This window comes from Pan paniscus, chromosome 19, assembly GCF_029289425.2.
Source record: "Pan paniscus chromosome 19, NHGRI_mPanPan1-v2.0_pri, whole genome shotgun sequence".
Classification (NCBI taxonomy): domain Eukaryota; kingdom Metazoa; phylum Chordata; class Mammalia; order Primates; family Hominidae; genus Pan; species Pan paniscus.
Window position 1 is genome coordinate 90,554,272 of NC_073268.2, and position 19,044 is coordinate 90,573,315.

The 19,044-nt window shown below is 48.1% G+C and overlaps 1 protein-coding gene across 2 annotated transcripts; it reads right to left on the bottom strand.

The window, feature by feature from the left end:
• Positions 1–2,431: 2,431 nt before the first annotated feature.
• CD300LB (CD300 molecule like family member b) lies at positions 2,432–14,836 on the bottom strand. 2 transcript variants are annotated; one of them, XM_034942829.3, is made up of 4 exons: positions 14,651–14,829; positions 9,105–9,529; positions 6,926–6,998; positions 2,432–6,247 (listed from the first exon to the last, which is right to left on the bottom strand). In XM_034942829.3, the coding sequence occupies exons 1-4, from the start codon at positions 14,827–14,829 to the stop codon at positions 6,085–6,087; spliced, it is 840 nt and encodes a 279-aa protein (XP_034798720.2). In that variant the 3' UTR covers positions 2,432–6,084. The 2 variants fall into 2 exon arrangements, with proteins under 2 accessions (XP_034798720.2, XP_003813393.1); XM_003813345.5 differs by having other exon boundaries at positions 2,433–6,247; positions 9,105–9,434; positions 14,651–14,836.
• Between the last annotated feature and the right edge of the window lie 4,208 nt (positions 14,837–19,044).

The window sequence follows — 19,044 nt, forward strand, 5'->3', positions numbered from 1 at the left end:
GATGCTGCAGCCCACAGAGACCCCTCCAACCTGCCTCAGGAGAGGGTGCGAGGGCAGGAGCTTGTTGTGTTCACAAAGATGGAGGCACAGTGGTCCAGAAAGACCCAGGAGGAGGCTCAGAATGGAGCGGGGTCCAGCAAGACTTCTGCAGCAGGCGTTTTTGTCTCCTCCTACCCAACTCCACTCCAGGATGGAGCCATCACCAGGTCTGGCCATCCACCCTTCCAAATGTGAATCAGGGGAGGATAGTCCCAGCTGGAAGCTGGTCCCAATCACCTTGTCAGTAATTAAGCTAGGGGTGGTCACCAGAGTCTGAAGCAGCCAATGAGACATCGAGGGGATGTGATGGGGGTGGGGACTCTGGGAAACTTCTGGGATCAGTGGTCTGGTTTTCTTCCTCAGAAGTCCTTGTGTCTGGTGTCTGGGCTGATCTCTCTCTCTGCTGCCTACTTCAGAGATCTCTCTCTGCTGCCTTAGGATGAAGACAGTGCTGAGGCCATGACCACAGAGCAAGAAGGAACTTGTATCAACCAATTCCAAGGACACCGCCAAGGCCAAACAAACAAACCAAAAGCCCCAAATCAGCAATTAACAGTGAAACAAGAGAGGAAGCAGTGGCTGCCATGATCAGTGGCTGACCTTACAGAGAGGCTAGTATTTAGGGGATGAACTGCAGGGCTTGGGGGAGCAATAGGCTTAGACCACCCAAAATGGGCGCTGTGTCTGAGACTCCACTTAACGATCAGAATACTCAAAGGCACTACCTCCCAGATAAAATCTTGGACTAGAAACTACCTACTTGTGAGTAAGGGAAATGATTTTTTTAAAAAATAGTAATAATTGAAAAACTGGAAATTCATATGCAAAAGAATGACACTGGAGCCTTCCCTAATAACATAGACAAAAATTAACTCAAATGGATCAAAGACCTAAGTGTAGGATCTGAAACCATAAAACTCTTAGAAGAAAACACAAGGCAAAAGTTTCACAGCATTGGATTTGCCAGTGATTTCATAGACATGATGCTGAGGGGACAGGCAACAACAACAACAACACAGACAAATGGAACTTCATGAAAATTTAAATTATGTGTTTTTGACTCGTATCTTTTTTTTTAAGAGATGGGGGTTTTGCTATGCTGCCCAGGCTGAAATGCAGTGGCTATTTACTGGCATGATCATGGTGCACCACAGCCTCAAACTCCTGAGTCCAAGTGATCCTCTCACCTCTGCCTCCTGAGTAGCCAGGATTCCAGGTGCAAACCACCATGTCTGGCTAAAATTTCAAAATTTGTGCACCAAATGACAATATCAACAGAGTAAAAAGGCAACTCACACAATGGGATAAAATATTTGCAAATTACATATCTGATAAGGAATTATATCCCAAATATAGAGAGAACTCCTAAAACAATAAAAAAAAAAGCCCGATTAAATGGGCAAAGGACTTGACATTTCTCCAGAGGAAATCTACAAATAGCCAATAAATACATGAAAAGATGCTCAACACCACTCATTATCAGGAAAATGCAGATTAAAACCACAATGGGATATCACTTCACACCTGTTAGAATAGTCATTGTGTGTGTGTATATATTTGTGTATAAAAACAACAGGTATAAAACAACAGAAACAACAAATGCTGGTGAGAATGTGGAGACACTAGAACCCTTGTGCACTATTGGTGGGGAGGTAAAATGGTGTAGCTGCTATTATGGGAAATAGTATTGAGGTTACTCAAAAAATTAAAAATAGAACTATCGTATGATCCAGAAGTCCCACTTCTGGGTATTTATCCAGAAAAACTGAAAACAGGATTGCAAAGTGCTATCTGCATGCCTATGTTCATTGGAAGCAGCATTATTCACAATAACCAAGAGATGGAAACAGCCTAAACGTCCATCAGTGGATGAATGGATAAAGAAAGTGTGATATGTACATACAATACGATGCGGTTTGGCTCTGTGTCCCCACCCAAATCTCATCGTGTAGCTCCCATAATTCCCACATGTTGTAGGAGGGACCTGGTGGGAGATGACTGAATCATGGGGGCAGGGCTTTCCTGTGCTGCTCTGGTGGTAGTCAATGGGTCTCATGAGATCTGATGGTTTTATAAACGGGAGTCTCCCTGCAGAAGCTCTCTCTCTTTGCCTGCTGCCATCCATGTAAGATGCGACTTGCTCCTCCTTGCCTTCCACCATGATTGTAAGGCCTCCCCAGCCATGTGGAACTGTAAGTCCAATAAACCTCTTTCTTTTGTAAATTGCCCAGTCTTGGGTATGTGTTTATCAGCAGTGTGAAAACAGGCTAATACACAATGGAATAATATTTTAGTGGGGGATGAGAAAAAAATATTTTATAGTGTGCTTGAAAGTAGGCTGAGAACACAGTTTTTTCTTCTATTTATTTTCTTTTAAAAATTATTACTATTTTTAATTGACACATAATTGGACATTTATGGGGCACATTGTGATATTTTGATACATGTATATAATGTGTAATGATCAAATAAGGGTAATCAGCATATCCATCACCTCACTTTTGTGTTGGAAACATTCAAAATCTACTCTTCTAGCTATTTGAAAATATACAATAAGTTGTTGACAATTATAGACATCCCCTAGTGCTATAGCACACGAGGATTTATTCTGCCTATCCAGCTGTACTTTTGTATGTTAACAAATCTCTGGCTATCCCCTAACCCCCAACACACTGCCCCACCTCTAATAACCACTGTTCTATTCTCTATGTCTTGAGATCAACTTGAGAACATGCAGTATTTCTCTTCCTGTACCTGACTTATTTCGTTCACATAACGTCCTCCAAGCTCATCCATGTTGCCACAAACGATAGAATTTTGTTCTTTTTTTTTTTTTTTTAAACGGTATCTTGCTCTGTCGCCAGGCTGGAGTGCAGTGGCACGATCTTGGCTCACTGCAACCTCCACCTCCCGGGTTCAAGTGATTCTCCTGCCTCAGCCTCCTGAGTAGCTGGGACTACAGGCGCACACTAACAGGCCCAGCTAATTTTTGCATTTTTAGTAGAGACGGGGTTTCACCATGTTGGCCAGGATGGTCTTGATCTCTTGACCTTGTGATCCGCCTGCCTCGGCCTCCCAAAGTGCTGGGATTACAGGCGTGAGCCACCGCGCCCAGTCGAATTTTGTTCTTTCTTACATCTAAACAGTATTCCATTATGTATATGTGCCACGTATTCTTTATCTTACAATGGAATATAATTTTATTCAGCCTCAACAAAGAAGGAAATCCTGCCATATTCAACAACATGGATGCATCTTGAGGACATTATGCTAACTAAAATAAGACAGTCATAGGTTAAAGGCTGCATGGTTCTGGTTACAAGAGGTAACTAAACTAGTCACACTCATAGAAGCAAAAAGTAAAATAGTGGCAGCCGGGGGCTGGTGGAGGAGTGGGAGGGGGAGTTGCTACTCAATGGGCATGATTTAGTCATGCAAGGTGAGAAAGTTCTAGAACTCTGCTGTACAACAATGTGCATATAATTAATCATATTTTACTGCACACCTAAGAGTTTGTTAAGAGGGCAGATTTCATGTTAGGTGTTTTTTGTTTGTTCATTTTTTACCACAATTTTTAAAAAGGGGAAGAAGAAGGAACCCATGTCTGCCTCTCTGGTGAGGGCCCTTCCCGCTGCTATCTCTTTACTGCCCCTAGCCAGCTGCCCTCGGCTCTGAACTTCCTCTGTGGCTATGCAGTTGTTCAGAAGTAAAGGCCTGTGGGAAGGGCCTCATGGGGAAGGAAAAGCTGTGCTTTTTTCTTAAAAGAGCAAGATCCACACCTGCCCACTAACTTTTTTTTATTTTTATTTTTGAGACAGAGTTTTGCTCTGTCCTCTGTCACCCAGGCTGAAGTGCAATGGCACCATCTCGGCTCACTGCAACCTCCACTTCCCGGGTTCAAGTGATCCTCCTGCCTCAGGCTCCTGAGTAGCTGGGACTACAGGTGTACACCACCACACCCAGCTAATTGCTGTATTTTTAGTAGAGACAGCAGTTTCGCCATGTTGGCCAGGCTGGCCTTGAACTCCTGACCTCAGGTGATCCACCTGCCTCAGCCTCCCAAAGGTCTGGGATTACAGACGGGAGCCACCATGCCCGGCCTCACTAACTTTTGGTTCCATTAAGTGTGAAAATCAGCATATGCCGAATCCTCATGGTCTGTGGCTATTTAAGGGCATGACGGCTTTGGCTCCAAGCTCCCAATGGAAACATATTTGCTGGAAAATGCAATGCCAGCACTAGTGACTCATTTATTGACTTCCGTCTTTCTCCCTACCCCAGAGAATGGGCGTATTAGGCAAGCCTTGCTTGTCAGCTTGTGTTGGAACCCCAAGGGGTATTCCTAGAGATGTGTACAAGGGGTGGTGGTGTAAGGGCGTGCGCGGTGGGTGGTAGTTGGGCAGACAGACAATAGATGCCTACTTTACTCCAGTGGATTCTCCTTAACAGAGCCACGAGAATAACAACCCAGCCACACTAGCTCCAGAGAGATTGAGGGATTCATTGAATATCAACAGGAAGAAACGGTGGGAAAAGAATGACATCACGTTGACAAGCGCCAATGTCCCCTCGCCCCTGAGTCCAGCTGGCAAAGCACCATGCTTTGGCTTTCCCTCCCGCGGAGCGGTGCCGTCCTCCCTGGGTCTGGTCGGATCTTTGGGAAGCTGGATCCAGGAAAGCATTCCAGGAGGCAGGGCCCTGGGGCTGGTGGACTGTGGGTCTTGGTCCCTCACAGAATGACTCAGGGGATCTTAGCCGGGCTCGAACTCTCCTCTCTGGCCATTATGGAATTTTCAGGCCCATCATTGGCCAGAGACCTAAATTCAGTTCAAAGTCAGAGAAAGTTTCTCTTTGGCTGAAGGACAAGAAGAGGGGAGGCTCTGGGTGCCATGCTAGGGACCAGAGGGTCCCCTCTCCTTTATCCACTGCTGACAGTCAGTACTCCCTATTAGAACCAAGAGCAGGTTGGAGGCGTCCTCATGGGTGTTCAAAGGGCAACATGCTGAACATGTGTGGTGTGTTTGCTTGTGGGCAAGTGGGGGCGGGAGCACGTCTCACATGGGAAGGTCCCTTTGGTGTGAGGGTCCCTCAACCATACAGCACAAAGTGACCACATTCAAGGGCCTCATCGCCGTGGGCGAAGCCTGTGAGGAGACAGAACCACTTCCCTAGGACAGTTTTCATTAGTAACATGATTTCAACATCACCGAAAAGGGAGGGTGCCATTTCCTGCGATGGTTTTCGTTACTGCCCTCCCCACCTGGATGTGGTTCTTGAGGCCTGACAGGCTCTTTTGGGGAGGAGACCCAAGCTGTCATGCTGAGGAGGCTCCCAAGCTGCAGCCCCTCGGAGGTGGGGGAATAGGCAGGGAGCTTGGGGAGCTAGGAGGAGGAAGAGGTGGGAGGGGGAAGCCAAGCACCGGGCCGGGCCAGGGAGGTTCCCATTGCCTCCTCAGCCCTGTGGACTCAGAGCCATGTCCTCCCTGGGGACAGGGTCCATCCAGCCCCTCATGCCCTAGAACCAGGAACTCATCCCAGAATCACCCTCCTTGTGTGTGGGATCAGAGAGGTTTCCTATGAACATAAGTCATTAAAACCCAACTTTGCTAGAAAAAAAAAAATTTTAAAACACGGATATATCAGGTTCTCAGGCAAAGACGGTGTTGAGTTGGTCTCCGGAATGATGGAAGTCTAGGGCTGGGGGGGTCTCCCCCAACCTCTTTCTGTACTTTGGTCCCATGCTCTGTGCCCGAGTTATTCCAGCAGTGGGGACAGAGTCGTCCAGTGCTTGAGCTCCATCTCTACAGCTCCTGACCAAGAGAACAGGTGCTGGCACCCCAGGAGGTGATGGTGGCTCAGGAGAGGACCCGGCTAAGTCCCTGAGCTGTGCAGAACAGGGAGGTGCCCACCAGCTCCAAGGCCAGGGCGGAGGCCCAGGGCCCCTATCTCAGTCACTGCATCCCGAGGACTCGTAGATGTTCCTTCCACAGCCCGAGTCTCTTCTGGAAACGTGGCCAGGGCAGGAAGGCTCTGCAGATCCGTCTCTCTAAGTGGCCATGTCTTTAGTCAGAAGTTTGGAGAAGTTCATGTAAATTGGCTGTTCCCCTGGCTCCTCAGGGACCCTCTGAGACCCCTTCAACCAGAGGATGGCAGTGACCAAGATGAGCAAGATGGGCACCTTCACAAATACCAGGAGCATGTAGTGGTTCCTGGGGAAGAGGATGCCGTGGTCAGAGCCCTGGGCATCCCCAGGCCATGTCACTCCCATCCCCTGACCCTGTGAGCCACCAGCCAAAGCCTGTGACCCTGGGCCGGGCAGCCCCACTCTGAAGATCCCTGTAAACCTCCTCCTTGGTTCAACCTCAAGGGGTCCTCCAACAGTCACCTTGGCTGGTTTTGCATGGGGCCCGTCTTCATTTCTAACATCACCTTCTGGGACCCTCTTTGCCCAAAGTACACCTCAGCTCAACAGAAGTGCCAGAGGTCACCAAATACAGGTTGTGTTTCCTGCCTCTGTTCCTGCTAATGCTAGCTCCAGGCTGGTAAATCACCCTTCCTGCTCTGTGTCCCTTGATGTCTTGCACCACAGAGGGTGGTATCTTATCTCCCCCTGGCACCCATGAGGCCACCAATGCAAGGTTGACTGATTGACTGGGAGAATGATGCTCACTGAGAAGAGTTCTGCAGAGCGGTTTTCTGGTGAGAGCTAGAGTGGGGAGATGGTGGATTGCAGTGATGGGGGCAGGAGAGAGATGGAGGGTGGGCTTGGGGCCTTGACTCTGGCTAGAACAGGTGCTGGCATTTGGTGACAGGCAGGAGTTCCCAGGCTTGGCTTCCCCTTAGGAGGGACCCCAGGTAGGGGCAGGAGAAAGAACCACATGACTCACCTCTTGTGGGAGCCGATGAACACTGCCATATTGCTGTTGGTAGGTGAGCTTGCTGTTGTGGAAGCCGCTCCCTCTAGACACAGGCAAAGTCAGCCATGGGTTATTAGCACAGTTGGGAGCTCGTGCATGGGTCACAAAGCCACGCAACCTTGCCAGCCCTGACCAGAAGACCATTTTCCCTGGAGTAGGAGGATTTTTCTCTCCTGCTACAGCCCCTCATGCTTCTACTGAGTCACTTCAATCTCAACACACAGACATTTTTCCTCATCATGTTCAGATGTGGCAAGAAAAATTAAAAATTAAACAGGAGTAAGCACTGTAGTTTATTCTGGGAAAGAGAGGTTTTTTCATACTTTCTTTCCACCTATCCTGCAAGTGGGACTATTGGATGGGGAAATAAATTTCTGGTCTTTTCCACTGGAGTGGTGCCTGAGCAGGGCTTAAGGAGAGAAGATTCTGGAAATGGGCTGTCCAGAAATTGGGGTAGTCCAGAAAAAGGGAAAGGGGACTCCAGAAGGCTCATGAAGAAAAGGGCACAGTCCAGTTAACTAGAGAACATCGACTATGAGAAACGGAACATTTTTAGGAGCAACTATATAGGCAATTTGTTGGGGGCAGTCTGGTCAGGGGGGCCCTGAGCCCAGCCCAGCACTGAGTATCCATGACCCAACAGTGATCTTTTATTTCAGTCCTCGGCCCCAGCAAATTCTTCTCAAAGGTCCCAGGCTGTCCAGGCGCGGTGGCTCACGCCTGTAATCCCAGCACTTTGGAAGACCGAGGGAGGCAGATCGCTTGAGGCCAGGAGTTTGAAACCAGCCTGGGCAACATGGTGAAACCCCATCTCTACAAAAAATACAAAATGAACCAGGTGTGGTCATGTGCCCCTGTAGTCCCAGCTACTCAGGAAGCTGAAGTGGAAGGATCGATTGAGCCCAGGAGGTCGAGGCTGAAGTGAGTCAAGTTCACCCCGCTGCACTCCAGCCTGGGCTACAGACTGAAACCCTGTCTCAAAAAACAAACAAAACAAAATAAAACAAAACAAAACAAAAAAGACCCAGGCTTTGGCCACACTAGGTGGGCTCCTGTCTGAGCTGCAGGTAATTCCAATCACAACAGTTCCTATGGAGCCCCTGATCGTCTTACAGGCTGGGTACCCCTGTAGGTCCCCCACCCAAGACTCCGGAACATCTCTCTCCCTAAAGCTCCACACTGGCCACTGTTTTTTGTCTCTTTGTACCGCCTGCATGTCTTGCTCAATCCCCTCTCCGCCCCCATAGATATTCTGGGTTTCCCCTACTTGGCAGCCCTGAGGAAGTCTTGCTTGACCCTTTCTGGACTCCTCTTTACTCAACTGCAGCCACTGTGTCCATGTGCCTCTTTGGTCCCAACCCCAACAGTACACAGGCTTGTTCTAAAGCTGGCATTGTCTATTTCCACATCACCACCAAATGGACCCGAGTGGACACTGAGCTGACGAAGTACTGAGTAGGTGTGTGTGGGTGGAAGTGGGGTTGGGGGCTGCTTCCCAGACTCCAGCAACAGCAGCAGGACGACCCCAGAGTCTGTCAGTAGAGTCCAAGGCATGGAGGAGAAGCCAGGGCACCCAGAGTGGTCCCTGACGTTGCCCGTGATGGAAGCCATCCTTTTGCTTTAAAGCGTCCACTGTCACCCATGCACCTCCCTGGGGCTTTCTTACCCCGTGCTCATCTTACACAGCCAGATAAAGTAGCGGAGCAGGTGGCTGGGGTCCTAGAGAGGAGGGTGTTGTAAGACACCCAGAGCTACTCTGGGTTGGTGCAGTTAGTGGGACTCAATACTAGGACCCCCTGGGCAGCTCTAGGTTCCTTCTCTGCCATGCCATGAGCAGGGCTGGGCCACCAGTCACCAAAGCTGAGGTCCCCATTCCCACCCCCATCCCAAGCCCCACCTGGATTCCTTGGAGAGACCTCAGGGACTGAGATAGCAGAGCGATGCTGGCCACCACTCTCCCTTAGTTTCTGTCACCTCCTTCCCAGTCAGTTTGTCTGCCTGTCTGTCTGTCTGTCTGTCTGTCTCTCTCTCTCTCTCTCTCTTAGGCTCACCATCATTCCCTTTCAGCCTTGGAGGGGAGCAGGTAAGAGCACTGACTTTCCCAGCCCTGAGCTCCAGGGCCTCCTTGTGTAGATAAGAAAGTTCTTACCTGGGTCAACGATCACTTTCACTCGAGTCCCAAGGTCAGGTCCTCTTCTTTCAATCCCACACCAGTAAACGTCTGCGTCATCTCGCCTGAGCCCCTCCATGGTCACAGTGAACGTGCGGTCTTTCTGATTGTCCTTGATGGACACACGGTCACTCTTCTCTCCTTGCTCCGACCCTCTGGTTTCAATGAGGATCTTGCATGTATCCCAGCGCGCCCCTCGGCACCACCACTTAATGTAGGTCTCCCATCCTTGCTTATAGTGGCACTGAACCGTCAGGGACCCCTGCTCTGGGGCTCTCACGGACTCTGGGCCTTGGATGGAGAAACAGCCTGGAAAACAGAATCCCAAGATACAGCTTATTGCACCGGCACGAACCCCTGCTCTGGGGCTCTCACGGACTCTGGGCCTTGGATGGAGAAACAGCCTGGAAAACAAAATCCCAAGATACAGCTCCTGTTGCCTGAGCCAGTTTGGTGTTTAAGAGTCCCGAGTGTGTCTCTAGCACACCCGATTCCTCATCCCCATCTCCCTCTCAGTCCATTCCCCCACCAGCTTCTAGACCTGCTTAGCATGTGACACCATGGTCTCCTACCACCTTCTTTCCTTGTCCTCTCAATGCTGTTTTCATCGGAGCCAAATATTTAACAACCAGCCCTCTGGGGGAAAAAATCTCTGGTTTAGGAGCTGGGCACGGTGGCTCACACTTGTAATCCCAGCACTTTGGGAAGCCAAGGTGGGCAGATCACCTGAGGTCAGGAGTTCGAGACCTACATGGCCAACATGGTGAAACCCAGTCTTTACTAAAAATACAAAAATTAGCTGGGCGTGGTGGCAGTCACCTGTAGTCTCAGCTATGCGGGAGGCTGAAGCATGAGAATTGCTTGAACCCGGGAGGCAGAGGTTGCAGTGAGCTGAGATCGCACCACTGCACTCCAGCCTAGGCAACAGAGTGAGACTCTTGTCTAGAAAAAGAAAAAGAAAAAAAATCTGGTTTTAATATTTGCCAAATTCCATAGTGTAAATACTCCCACGGTGGCAGATGTCAGGTAATCCATGTGATGTCACTGGACACAGAGCTGGGAAAAGATGTCCCAAGCCAGCTCCTGTGAGCCAGCCCCAGCACACTGCGGGGGTACCCAGGGTTCCCTCTCCAGCCTTCATCTTGTCTCACCTGACAAGCCTCCATGGAGGGAGTCTCTCCATTTCCATGGCTTTAATGATTACCTGTTTCCTGATGATTCCCAAATCCATATTTGCAGCTCAGACTCCCCTTAGCTAGCCCACCATTTACAAAGACATGCTGGATGTCTCCACCCCAGATTCCTTCGCTGCAGAACTGAATGCACTTCCTCTCCCACCCTGAACTACTCTCCTTCAGTACTTTTTTCTAGTGGAGCAATTGGATGTGGCAAGAGTAACAAAGGCCTGGTGAAAGCTGAACAGATTAGAGGTGAGCATAATCAAATGGCAGTCCGTGCCTCCGCTGATTGACTCCAGTTAGGCTGTGTGTAGATAGGCTCTTTCCTTGGCAATGACACGGGTTTCTTGATCACGCAGAAGTGGATAAACGGGCAGAGAATCACAGGGGAAGCCTCTCTTGACTGTCTCTTGGCCTCAGAGCTTCAGGCCCAGGCCAGGGGTCTCTGCAGGGTGGGGAAAGCCAGGTCTATTTCTCCAGGCAGATGCCGCCTCCTCACAGCTTGGGCCTTCTCCTTGAAGCTGTGTTACTTTTCTTGAGCTTTGCATTCGTGGTTGGTAGAATAATGTCCCCCATAGCTGTTGGCATCCTCATACACAGAACCTGCGAATATGTCCCCTGACATGGCCAGAGGGACTCTGCCGATGTGATGAAGTTAAGGACCTTGAGACAGGAAGAGTATCCCGAATAATCTCCATGGATATTCTAAGTGAAAGAGGGTTGAGGGAGAGTCCAGTTGGAAGATGGTCTGTTGCTGGCTTTGAAGTGGAAGAAGAGGCCACCGGCCAAGGAAAGCAGATGGCTTCTAGAAGCTGGAAAATGCAGGGAAACAGATTCTCCCCTAGAATAGGGGTTCCCAACCCCAGGACAACAGACTAGTAACAGCCCATGGCCTGTTAGGAACCGGATCTTACGGCAGGAGGTGAGCGGTGGGCAAGCAAGCGAAGCTTCATCTGTATTTACAGCCACTCCCCGTTGTTCAAACTACCACCTGATCTCCGCCTCCCATCAGATCAGCGGCGGCATTAGATTCTCATAGAAGTGAGAACCCTATTGTGAACTTCGTGTGTGAGGGACCTAGATTGCACACACTTTATGAGAATCTAATGCCTGATGATGTGTCACTGTCTCCCATCACCCCCAGATGGGATCATCTAGTTGCAGGTAAACAAGCTTAGGGCTCCCACTGATTCTACATTATGGTGCAGTGTATAATCATTTCATTATATATTACAATATAATAGTAATATAAAGTATACAATAAGTGTAATGCGTTTGAATCATCCCAAACCATCCTCATCCCACTCCTGATGTGGAAAAATTGTCTTCCACAAAACTGGATCCTGGTGCCAAAAAGGTTGGGAACCACTGCTCTAAAGAAACCCAACCCTACTTGCACCTCAATTTTAACCAGTAAGACCACGCCAGGCTCTGGTCTTCAGAAGCATCAATGAGATGATGAAATTGTGCAGTTCTAAGCCATAGAGTTCATGTTAATTTGTTACAGCAGCCACTGGAAATTAACATGGCATTCAATCAGCAGAACCAACTTGATTCTCTTCAAACCAGCAGCTCCACCACCCAGCCTTCAGGAAGAGCTTGGCATCTTCTTTCATGCTGTCCTCTCCTTCAGCCCCCGAGCTGATTGGTAGCCAGTTTAGTCAGCTCTATCCTAGAGATGCTCCTCAGGTTTTTTTTTTCTTCTTTCAGTCTCTGCCATCGCAGGCCACAAGGACAGCATGACATCAGAGAGAGTGTGGGCTTTGATGCAGAAAGACTTGACACTGAACTAGTTGGGAAACCCTGGCAGAGTTGCTTAACCTCTGCAAGCCTCGCTTCCTTATTCATAAGACAGTCATGCTACGCTCTACTTTGAAGGTGGTAATAGGACTTGGATGTGTGTAGGCTGGGCAAGGTGGCTCATGCCTGTAATTCCAAGGCTGTGGGAGGCTGAGGCAGGAGGATCGCTTGAGCCCAGGAGTTCCAGACTAACCTGGGCAACATGGTGAAACCCTGTGTCTGCAAATGCAAAAGATTAGCCAGGAGTGGTGGTGCATGCCTGTGGTCCCCACTGCTTGGGGGGCTGAGGTGGGAGGATCGCCTGAGCCTGAGAGTTCAAGGCTGCAGTGAGTTATAATCGCCCACCACTGCATTTCAGCCTGGGTGACAGAGTGAGACACTGTCTTCAAAAAATTATTTATTTTTAAATTTAAAAGAAGACTTGGATGTATGTCCAACACCAGACATTTGGGGTTTGCTCTGTCAGTGACAGCTCATCAACAGGTCAGAACTTCATCTGTGCCTGGATCATGGCAGTGGCATCTGGAGAGGTCTTCCCAGCCCCAGCAGCACTCTCCCCAACTCTCCTCTCCTAAGGATTATGGCCTTCATAATCTTGTCTTTTGTGTTTCCAACCTCATATCCAACTCGCCACCCCCAAGATGTCCTGCACACTGACAGCTCCCTCTGCTTTCCTCTCCATACTGCTGCCTGAGTTGGGTACTGAGACTGTCTCCTCCTCCTCATCAGCTGCACTTGCCCTGAACATCTAAAAATCTTTTCGGGGCCGGGCACGGTGGCTCGTGCCTGTATTCTCGCACTTTGGGAGGCCAAACTGGGTGGATCACCTGAGGTCAGGAGTTCAAGACCAACCTCACCAACATGGTGAAATCCTGTCTCTACTAAAATTACAAAAATTAGCCAGGCATGGTGGCAGGCGCCTTAATCCCAGCTTCTCCGGAGGCTGAGGCAGAAGAATCACTTGAACCTGGGAGGCGGAGGTTGCAGTGAGCCAAGTTTGCACCACTGCACTCCAACCTGGGTGACAGAGTGAAACTCCGTCTCAAAAACAAAAAACAAAAACAAAAACAAAATACCCAAAAACATAAATTGGATTTGTCAGCAATCACTAACAGCAGAAAAGAGATGCTGCTGCATTGAACAAAGTGTCATCAATCCCAGCTTCAGTCATTCAAACTGTAAAGGGCTCACAATGTAATTAGTCCCATTTAAAAAAATATTTGGGGGTTTCTCTAACCACAGAATATGATGGCTGGAACTATTAATCAGGCTTCTATATGTTGTCAAGAGTTGGTATGAGGAACGATAGAGATGGAAATGACAGGGCAGCCGTCAGCTTGGAGCAGAGCCCCGTTGAACGGGCTGAAGGGTTGAAGTCCAGCCAGGACTGGAGTCGGGTCTCAGAACTCCCCAGCCATGCTCTTTCCTGTTGTCCCTCCGTGGACTGCTCTATCTGTGCCAGATGGTCAGTCCCTAGGCACCAGGAGAAAACTGTGTGGCCCACACACATTGCACACCCTGCGTAAAATTCTAGATTGTCCCCTAATGCCCTCTAGGTGTCCACCAAGGTTTGCCATGGAGAAGATCATCTAGCCCTTCCCACTTTCCACCTGGGTTCTTGAGAAGTTTTTTCTTTGAAAGTCTCAGCTCCTGAGCCTGGCGTGGATGGCCTTCATAATCTTGTCTTTTGTGTTTCCAACCTCATATCCAACTCGCCACCTCCAAGACATCCTGCACACTGACAGCTCCCTCTGCATGAATCCACCATTCTTTCTAAGCCTCCATCTCTCTGCACAGGTCCCCCAACACACACACACACACACCCAACTCTCTAGAGTGTTCTCCTCTCAGCTCTGCTCCAGAGACTGACCTTCCTTCTACAAGGCACATCAAGTGCACAGCTTCGTGAGTCTTTCTCTAGTCACCAGAGAGAACTGCTTCATCCTCCGCACACACCTCCACCAATGCCTTATTGTGTCCTGCAATTGCTCATTGTTTATGTGTATGTCTCACCCACTAAGCCATCTGGAGTCTTTTTACTTTATTTTTTTTTTTTTTTGAGACAAGGTCCTGCTGTATCACCCAGGCTGGAGTGCAGTGGTGCGATCATAACTCTGCAGAATTGAATACCTGAGCTCAAAGGATCCTCCAGCTTCAGCCTCCCAAGTAGCTGGGACTACAGGCACGTGTCACCACGCCCAGCTAATTTTTGTTCATTTTCTGTAGAGACGAGGTCTCACCATGTTGCCCAAACTGGTCTTAAACGCCTGGACTCAAGCAATCCTCCCACCTTGGCCTCCCAAAGTGTTACGATTATCGGTGTGAGCCATGGCCTCAAGCCTGGAGTCTTCTTTAATGGCCAGTTCTCCTCCTCTTTTTTCTTGATGTCCTCAGGCCCCGAAGCACACGATGTCAGTCCCCAGTGCACCTTTGTCGAATGACTTCACAAAGCTACCTCTCATTTCCCTGGATGTGGAAGGACAAATGCCCTCTGCCTCCTGCCCTGCCCCTGTCATACCAAGCGCCCAAGGCCCCAGCCCCACTCACCTGAGAGGCTGAGAAGGAGCAGAGCGGGGGGCAGCCACATGGCTCTGCCTTCCCGGCTCCTCGTCCGCCTGATCTGCAACCAGTGGCAAATGCAGATCCCAGATGCACTCTGGAAGTTCTGCCTGAGCTCTGGCTTGCACCTTCTGTGTATCTAGACCGCCTTTGACTTTCTTACTCATTCACTTCCTTTTATAGAGTGGGTAGTTCCTGCTTTTAATTATTCAACGAAAGAGGTGTCATTTTTTGGCAGGGCTGCGCCACAGGGCTTGAGCATCGTCACTGTGTAAAAAAGAGGAGGGAGGGGACTGTGCCGGGTCTTTAGGGTAGGGGGAGATACGTCTGCAGAAGGGGTGGGGTGGGGGGCATCTGGCCTAGCAGGCCTTGGGTCCAAGGGGTATAACACTCTGGGAGTCAATTTCAGAGCTGTTCTATACCACAGTGAACACCCAACTCAGATGTCAGATGGGTCATGCTGGGCACACCTGAACATGCATTTGTTCAGGTGTTATAGCCAAGTGCATAAACATGCAGACTGTTGGGTCAGACAGACCTGGCTCTAACCCCACGAGCACCACCTACAAGCTGCGTGACTGTGGACAACGCAATCAACATCTCTGTGCCTCAGTTATTGTATCTATTAATTGGGCTCATAATGTTTGTTGTTGTTATAGGAGTTATTAAGAAATTATTTTAGGTAGATAGAGAGGAAAAGGGGTGCTTGGGAAGATTTTTTTTTTTTTAAAGCAGCTCCATAAATGTTTCTTGTCTAGCAGAAAAGCCCTGCCTCTTAGAGCTGGGCAGGCAAGCTTTGATATGCAAATACAGGCCATTAGAAACTGGGTCCACCCAAACATGGAGACTCCCGCCTCTTCTTCTTTTACCCACATGTGCCTGGCAACATGGCCGCCCCTACATACACCCATGTGTGTAGAACATCATGGCGCCTGCATTTGCATATTAAAAGGCTAGGGTAGGAAGGCTAGTTTTTTCGTGGGCTACTTGAATGACATACCTGGTCAAACCAATCCCCTGGGCCCTATGCAAATCAGGTACCGCCTCCATCCTCCTCATAAAACTGGCTGTTTTCCACCGTACTCAAGGTTCCCTCTTTCAGCTTGGAGCCCGCCTCCCTCAGTCTCAGAACAGGGGGAGCCTCTTCCTTCCTTCTTTCTTGTCTATTAAATTCTCCACTCCTTAAAACCACTCCACGTGTGCCCATGTTGTTTTATTCAAACCAGCGGGAGACCAAGGACCCTAGTGTTCCTCCAGTCATCAGAGCCATACCATTTTGTTGCACTGGCCGGGAATCCAAGGTACGACACTCATCGGAGTGGTAAGTATGGGAGTGAGCTTAAAATCTCTTCTATCATTCCGAGGCACTCTTAGCCTCTATTTTAAAATAAAATAAGTCAATGGGCATCCGTCAGCCGGGTACATACACTTAGTGTTGGCTGCCATACTGAAGACTCGAATGTGAGGCTTGCTGGTGAGAACACGGAGAACCCCCCAACACCCCTGGGTCATTGGGAATGTTGGCCATGTTTCCAATCAGCTTCTTTTCACGGGAAGACCTCGCCATTGTGCAAGGCTGGGAAAAGTTCTAAGGCAACTAACAATTTCTGGCCAGAGCACACCCTGGCATGATTCAAAGGCCCCTGGACTGGACCCAGCGTCTGGTGGCCCATTCTGGGTGTTGGCAAAGAATCCTTAACTATCTTGTCACAAAACTCTCCTTCCTTCTCTATCTGCGGTCTCTTACACTTTCTCTGTGTGAAATGTGTAGCGAGTTTTACAGCCTAGGAAAGTAATCCTGTTAAGCAAAATCAGGAAGATGCCCTTGCAATCTTCTAGGAACAGAGTTCTCCCCTTTCTCCCACGGTGAGGTTACTCACTACCACGTCTCTGGTGAGCACATAGTATTTCTAAGCCAACAGTGCCACCTAGTAGAAATAGAAATCCTCTACATAAAGCATATTTTTTCATGGCAAACCGCAGCTTCTTTTTGCATGATTAGAAATCAGGCTTGGCCAGGCGCGGTGGCTCATGCCTGTAATCCCAGCACTTTGGGAGGCCGAGGCGGGCGGATCATGAGGTCGGGAGATCGAGACCATCCTGGCTAACACAGTGAAACCCCGTCTCTACTAAAAATACAAAAAAATTAGCTGGGCGTGGTGGCGGGCGTCTGTAGTCCCAGCTACTCGGGAGGCTGAGGCAGGAGAATGGCGTGAACCCGGCAGGCAGAGCTTGCAGTGAGCCGAGATAGCGCCACTGCACTCCAGCCTGGGCAACAGAGCGAGACTCGGTCTCAAAAAAAAAAAGAAAAAAGAAAGAAAGAAAAGACAAGAAAAGAAAAAAGAAAAAGAAATCAGGCTCTAGGCCTCTTCTTGAAATGGGAAAGTTCTGCCTTTAGCAGTTAGGAGTTAAGATGTCTTCCATAGCCAAATTTTAGACTCAATATTGTCCCATTGGCAGGAAAATGGCCATTCGGTTCCTACATTCCTTTAAGGCAAATATTCTGTCTCCGATTAAGATGGTACTTAATTAGTAAGGGGATTTTTAAGTCCAGAAGTTAACCAGAACCATTTTTCTAAGGGTAAATGCTTTAGCACAGGCCATAATAATAGCAAGATATAAAGTTCAATCTAGCACGACCCCTCCCTTAAAGAGGCTTTGCCCAATTATGTAGTTTTTCTTTTTTTTTCTTTTCTTTTTTCTTTTTTTTTTTTTTGAGATGGAGTCTTGCTCTTGTCACCCAGGCTGGAGTGCAGTGGTATGATCTCAGCTCACTGCAACCTCCACTTCCCGGGTTCAAGTGATGCTCCTGCCTCATCCTCCCAAGTTGCTGGAATTACAGGTGCCCACTACCATGTGTGGCTAATTTTTGTATTTTTATTAGAGACGGGGTTTCACCATGTTGGCCAGGCTGGTCTTGAACTCCTGACCTCAGGTGATCCACCCACCTCGGCCTCCCAAAGTGCTAGAATTACAGGCATAAGTCACCACACCTGGCCCGTAGTTTTTCTTAAAATCGTTGTTTTGTTTTGTTTTGTTTTGTTTTTTAGGGAAGCACACAGGTCACACAGGAGGTCAAAGAGAAATAAAAGACAAAAGACTAAGGTGCTTGGGGAAGTGTAACCGGGCCCAGAAGTCTAGTTTCTCTGGTGCCATGGCTTGGAGGGTCACGCCTGCAGTCATGGCCAGCACATTTAAATGGGTGCCAGGATCCAGGAACCAGGGAAAGAAAATAGATGGGGGAACGCCCCCTACTGTGTTCTCCATCCTGGATCACATACTGAAAGGAAGGAGACTAAAATAATGCTTTTATTCTCACTTCTCTTTCTAGATGGGTAACAGATCGTCTTCTCTGCACTCCAACCTGGGTGACAGAAGGAGGCTTCATCTAAAAAAATTGATATAATGAATCACATTAATAGAATAAAGAAGAAAACCCACATAATCATGTAGATGCACAAAAAAAACTATCTGAAATCCATTACTTTTCATGATAAACTAGGAATTAAAAGGTGCCTATAAGCAACCCGTTACAACCCATGGCAAAATCTTTCCTTTAAAATCAGGAAGAGGACAAGATTGCTCAAAATTACTACTTTGATTCAACACTTTGATTAGCCTGCACAATACAACAAGAAAGAGAAACAAAAGACATGAGAATTAGAAAGAAAAACAAAGCTCTAAATTATTCTAGATTAATTGATTATCTACACATAAAACTGAAAACAATTACTAAGATTTTTTGCAGAGTTGCTAAATATATATAATCAGTAAAGATCAATTGTTTATCTACATGCATGCAATGAATAACTTGAAAATGCAATAAAAGATGCCACAAAATGGGGCGGGGTGCGGTGGCTCATGCCTGTAATCCCAGCACTTTGGGAGGCCGAGGCAGATGGATCACGAGGTCATCAGTTCAAGATCAGCCTGACCAACATGGTGAAACCCCGTCTCCACTAAAAATACAAAAAAATTAACTGGGCATGGTGGTGGGCACCTGTAATCCCAGCAACTTGGGAGGCTGAGGCAGGAGAATCGCTTGAAACCAGAAGGCGGAGGTTGCAGTGAGCCAAGATTGCACCACTGCACTCTAGCCTGGGCAATAAGAGCAAAACTCTGTCTCAAAAAAAAAAAAAAAAAAAAGCCACAAAATAAGAATAAAAACATAAAATATCCAGAATTACACTTAACAAATATATGAGCAAATATCAAGGAGAAAATAATAGAATGTTATTAAAAGACATTATAAAAGCTCATAAATAATTAGAATTACATACCATGTTCATAGACAGAGAAATTATTATAAAGATAAATTTCATACATTTACATTTAAAGTCTCAACATAATTTTTTTTTTCTTTTTTAGTACGTTGACTGGTT

What these genes read in the sequence shown, in the direction of transcription:
- CD300LB (XM_034942829.3), bottom strand. Translation starts at nt 14,829, where the DNA reads ATGAGTAAGAAAGTCAAAGGCGGTCTAGATACACAGAAGGTGCAAGCC. An exon ending in GCTCCTTCTCAGCCTCTCAG is followed by an intron (nt 9,530 to 14,650) that starts GTGAGTGGGGCT and finishes TTTGTTTTCCAG; the next exon opens with GCTGTTTCTCCATCCAAGGC. An exon ending in GAAAGTGATCGTTGACCCAG is followed by an intron (nt 6,999 to 9,104) that starts GTAAGAACTTTC and finishes GCCTGTGTCTAG; the next exon opens with AGGGAGCGGCTTCCACAACA.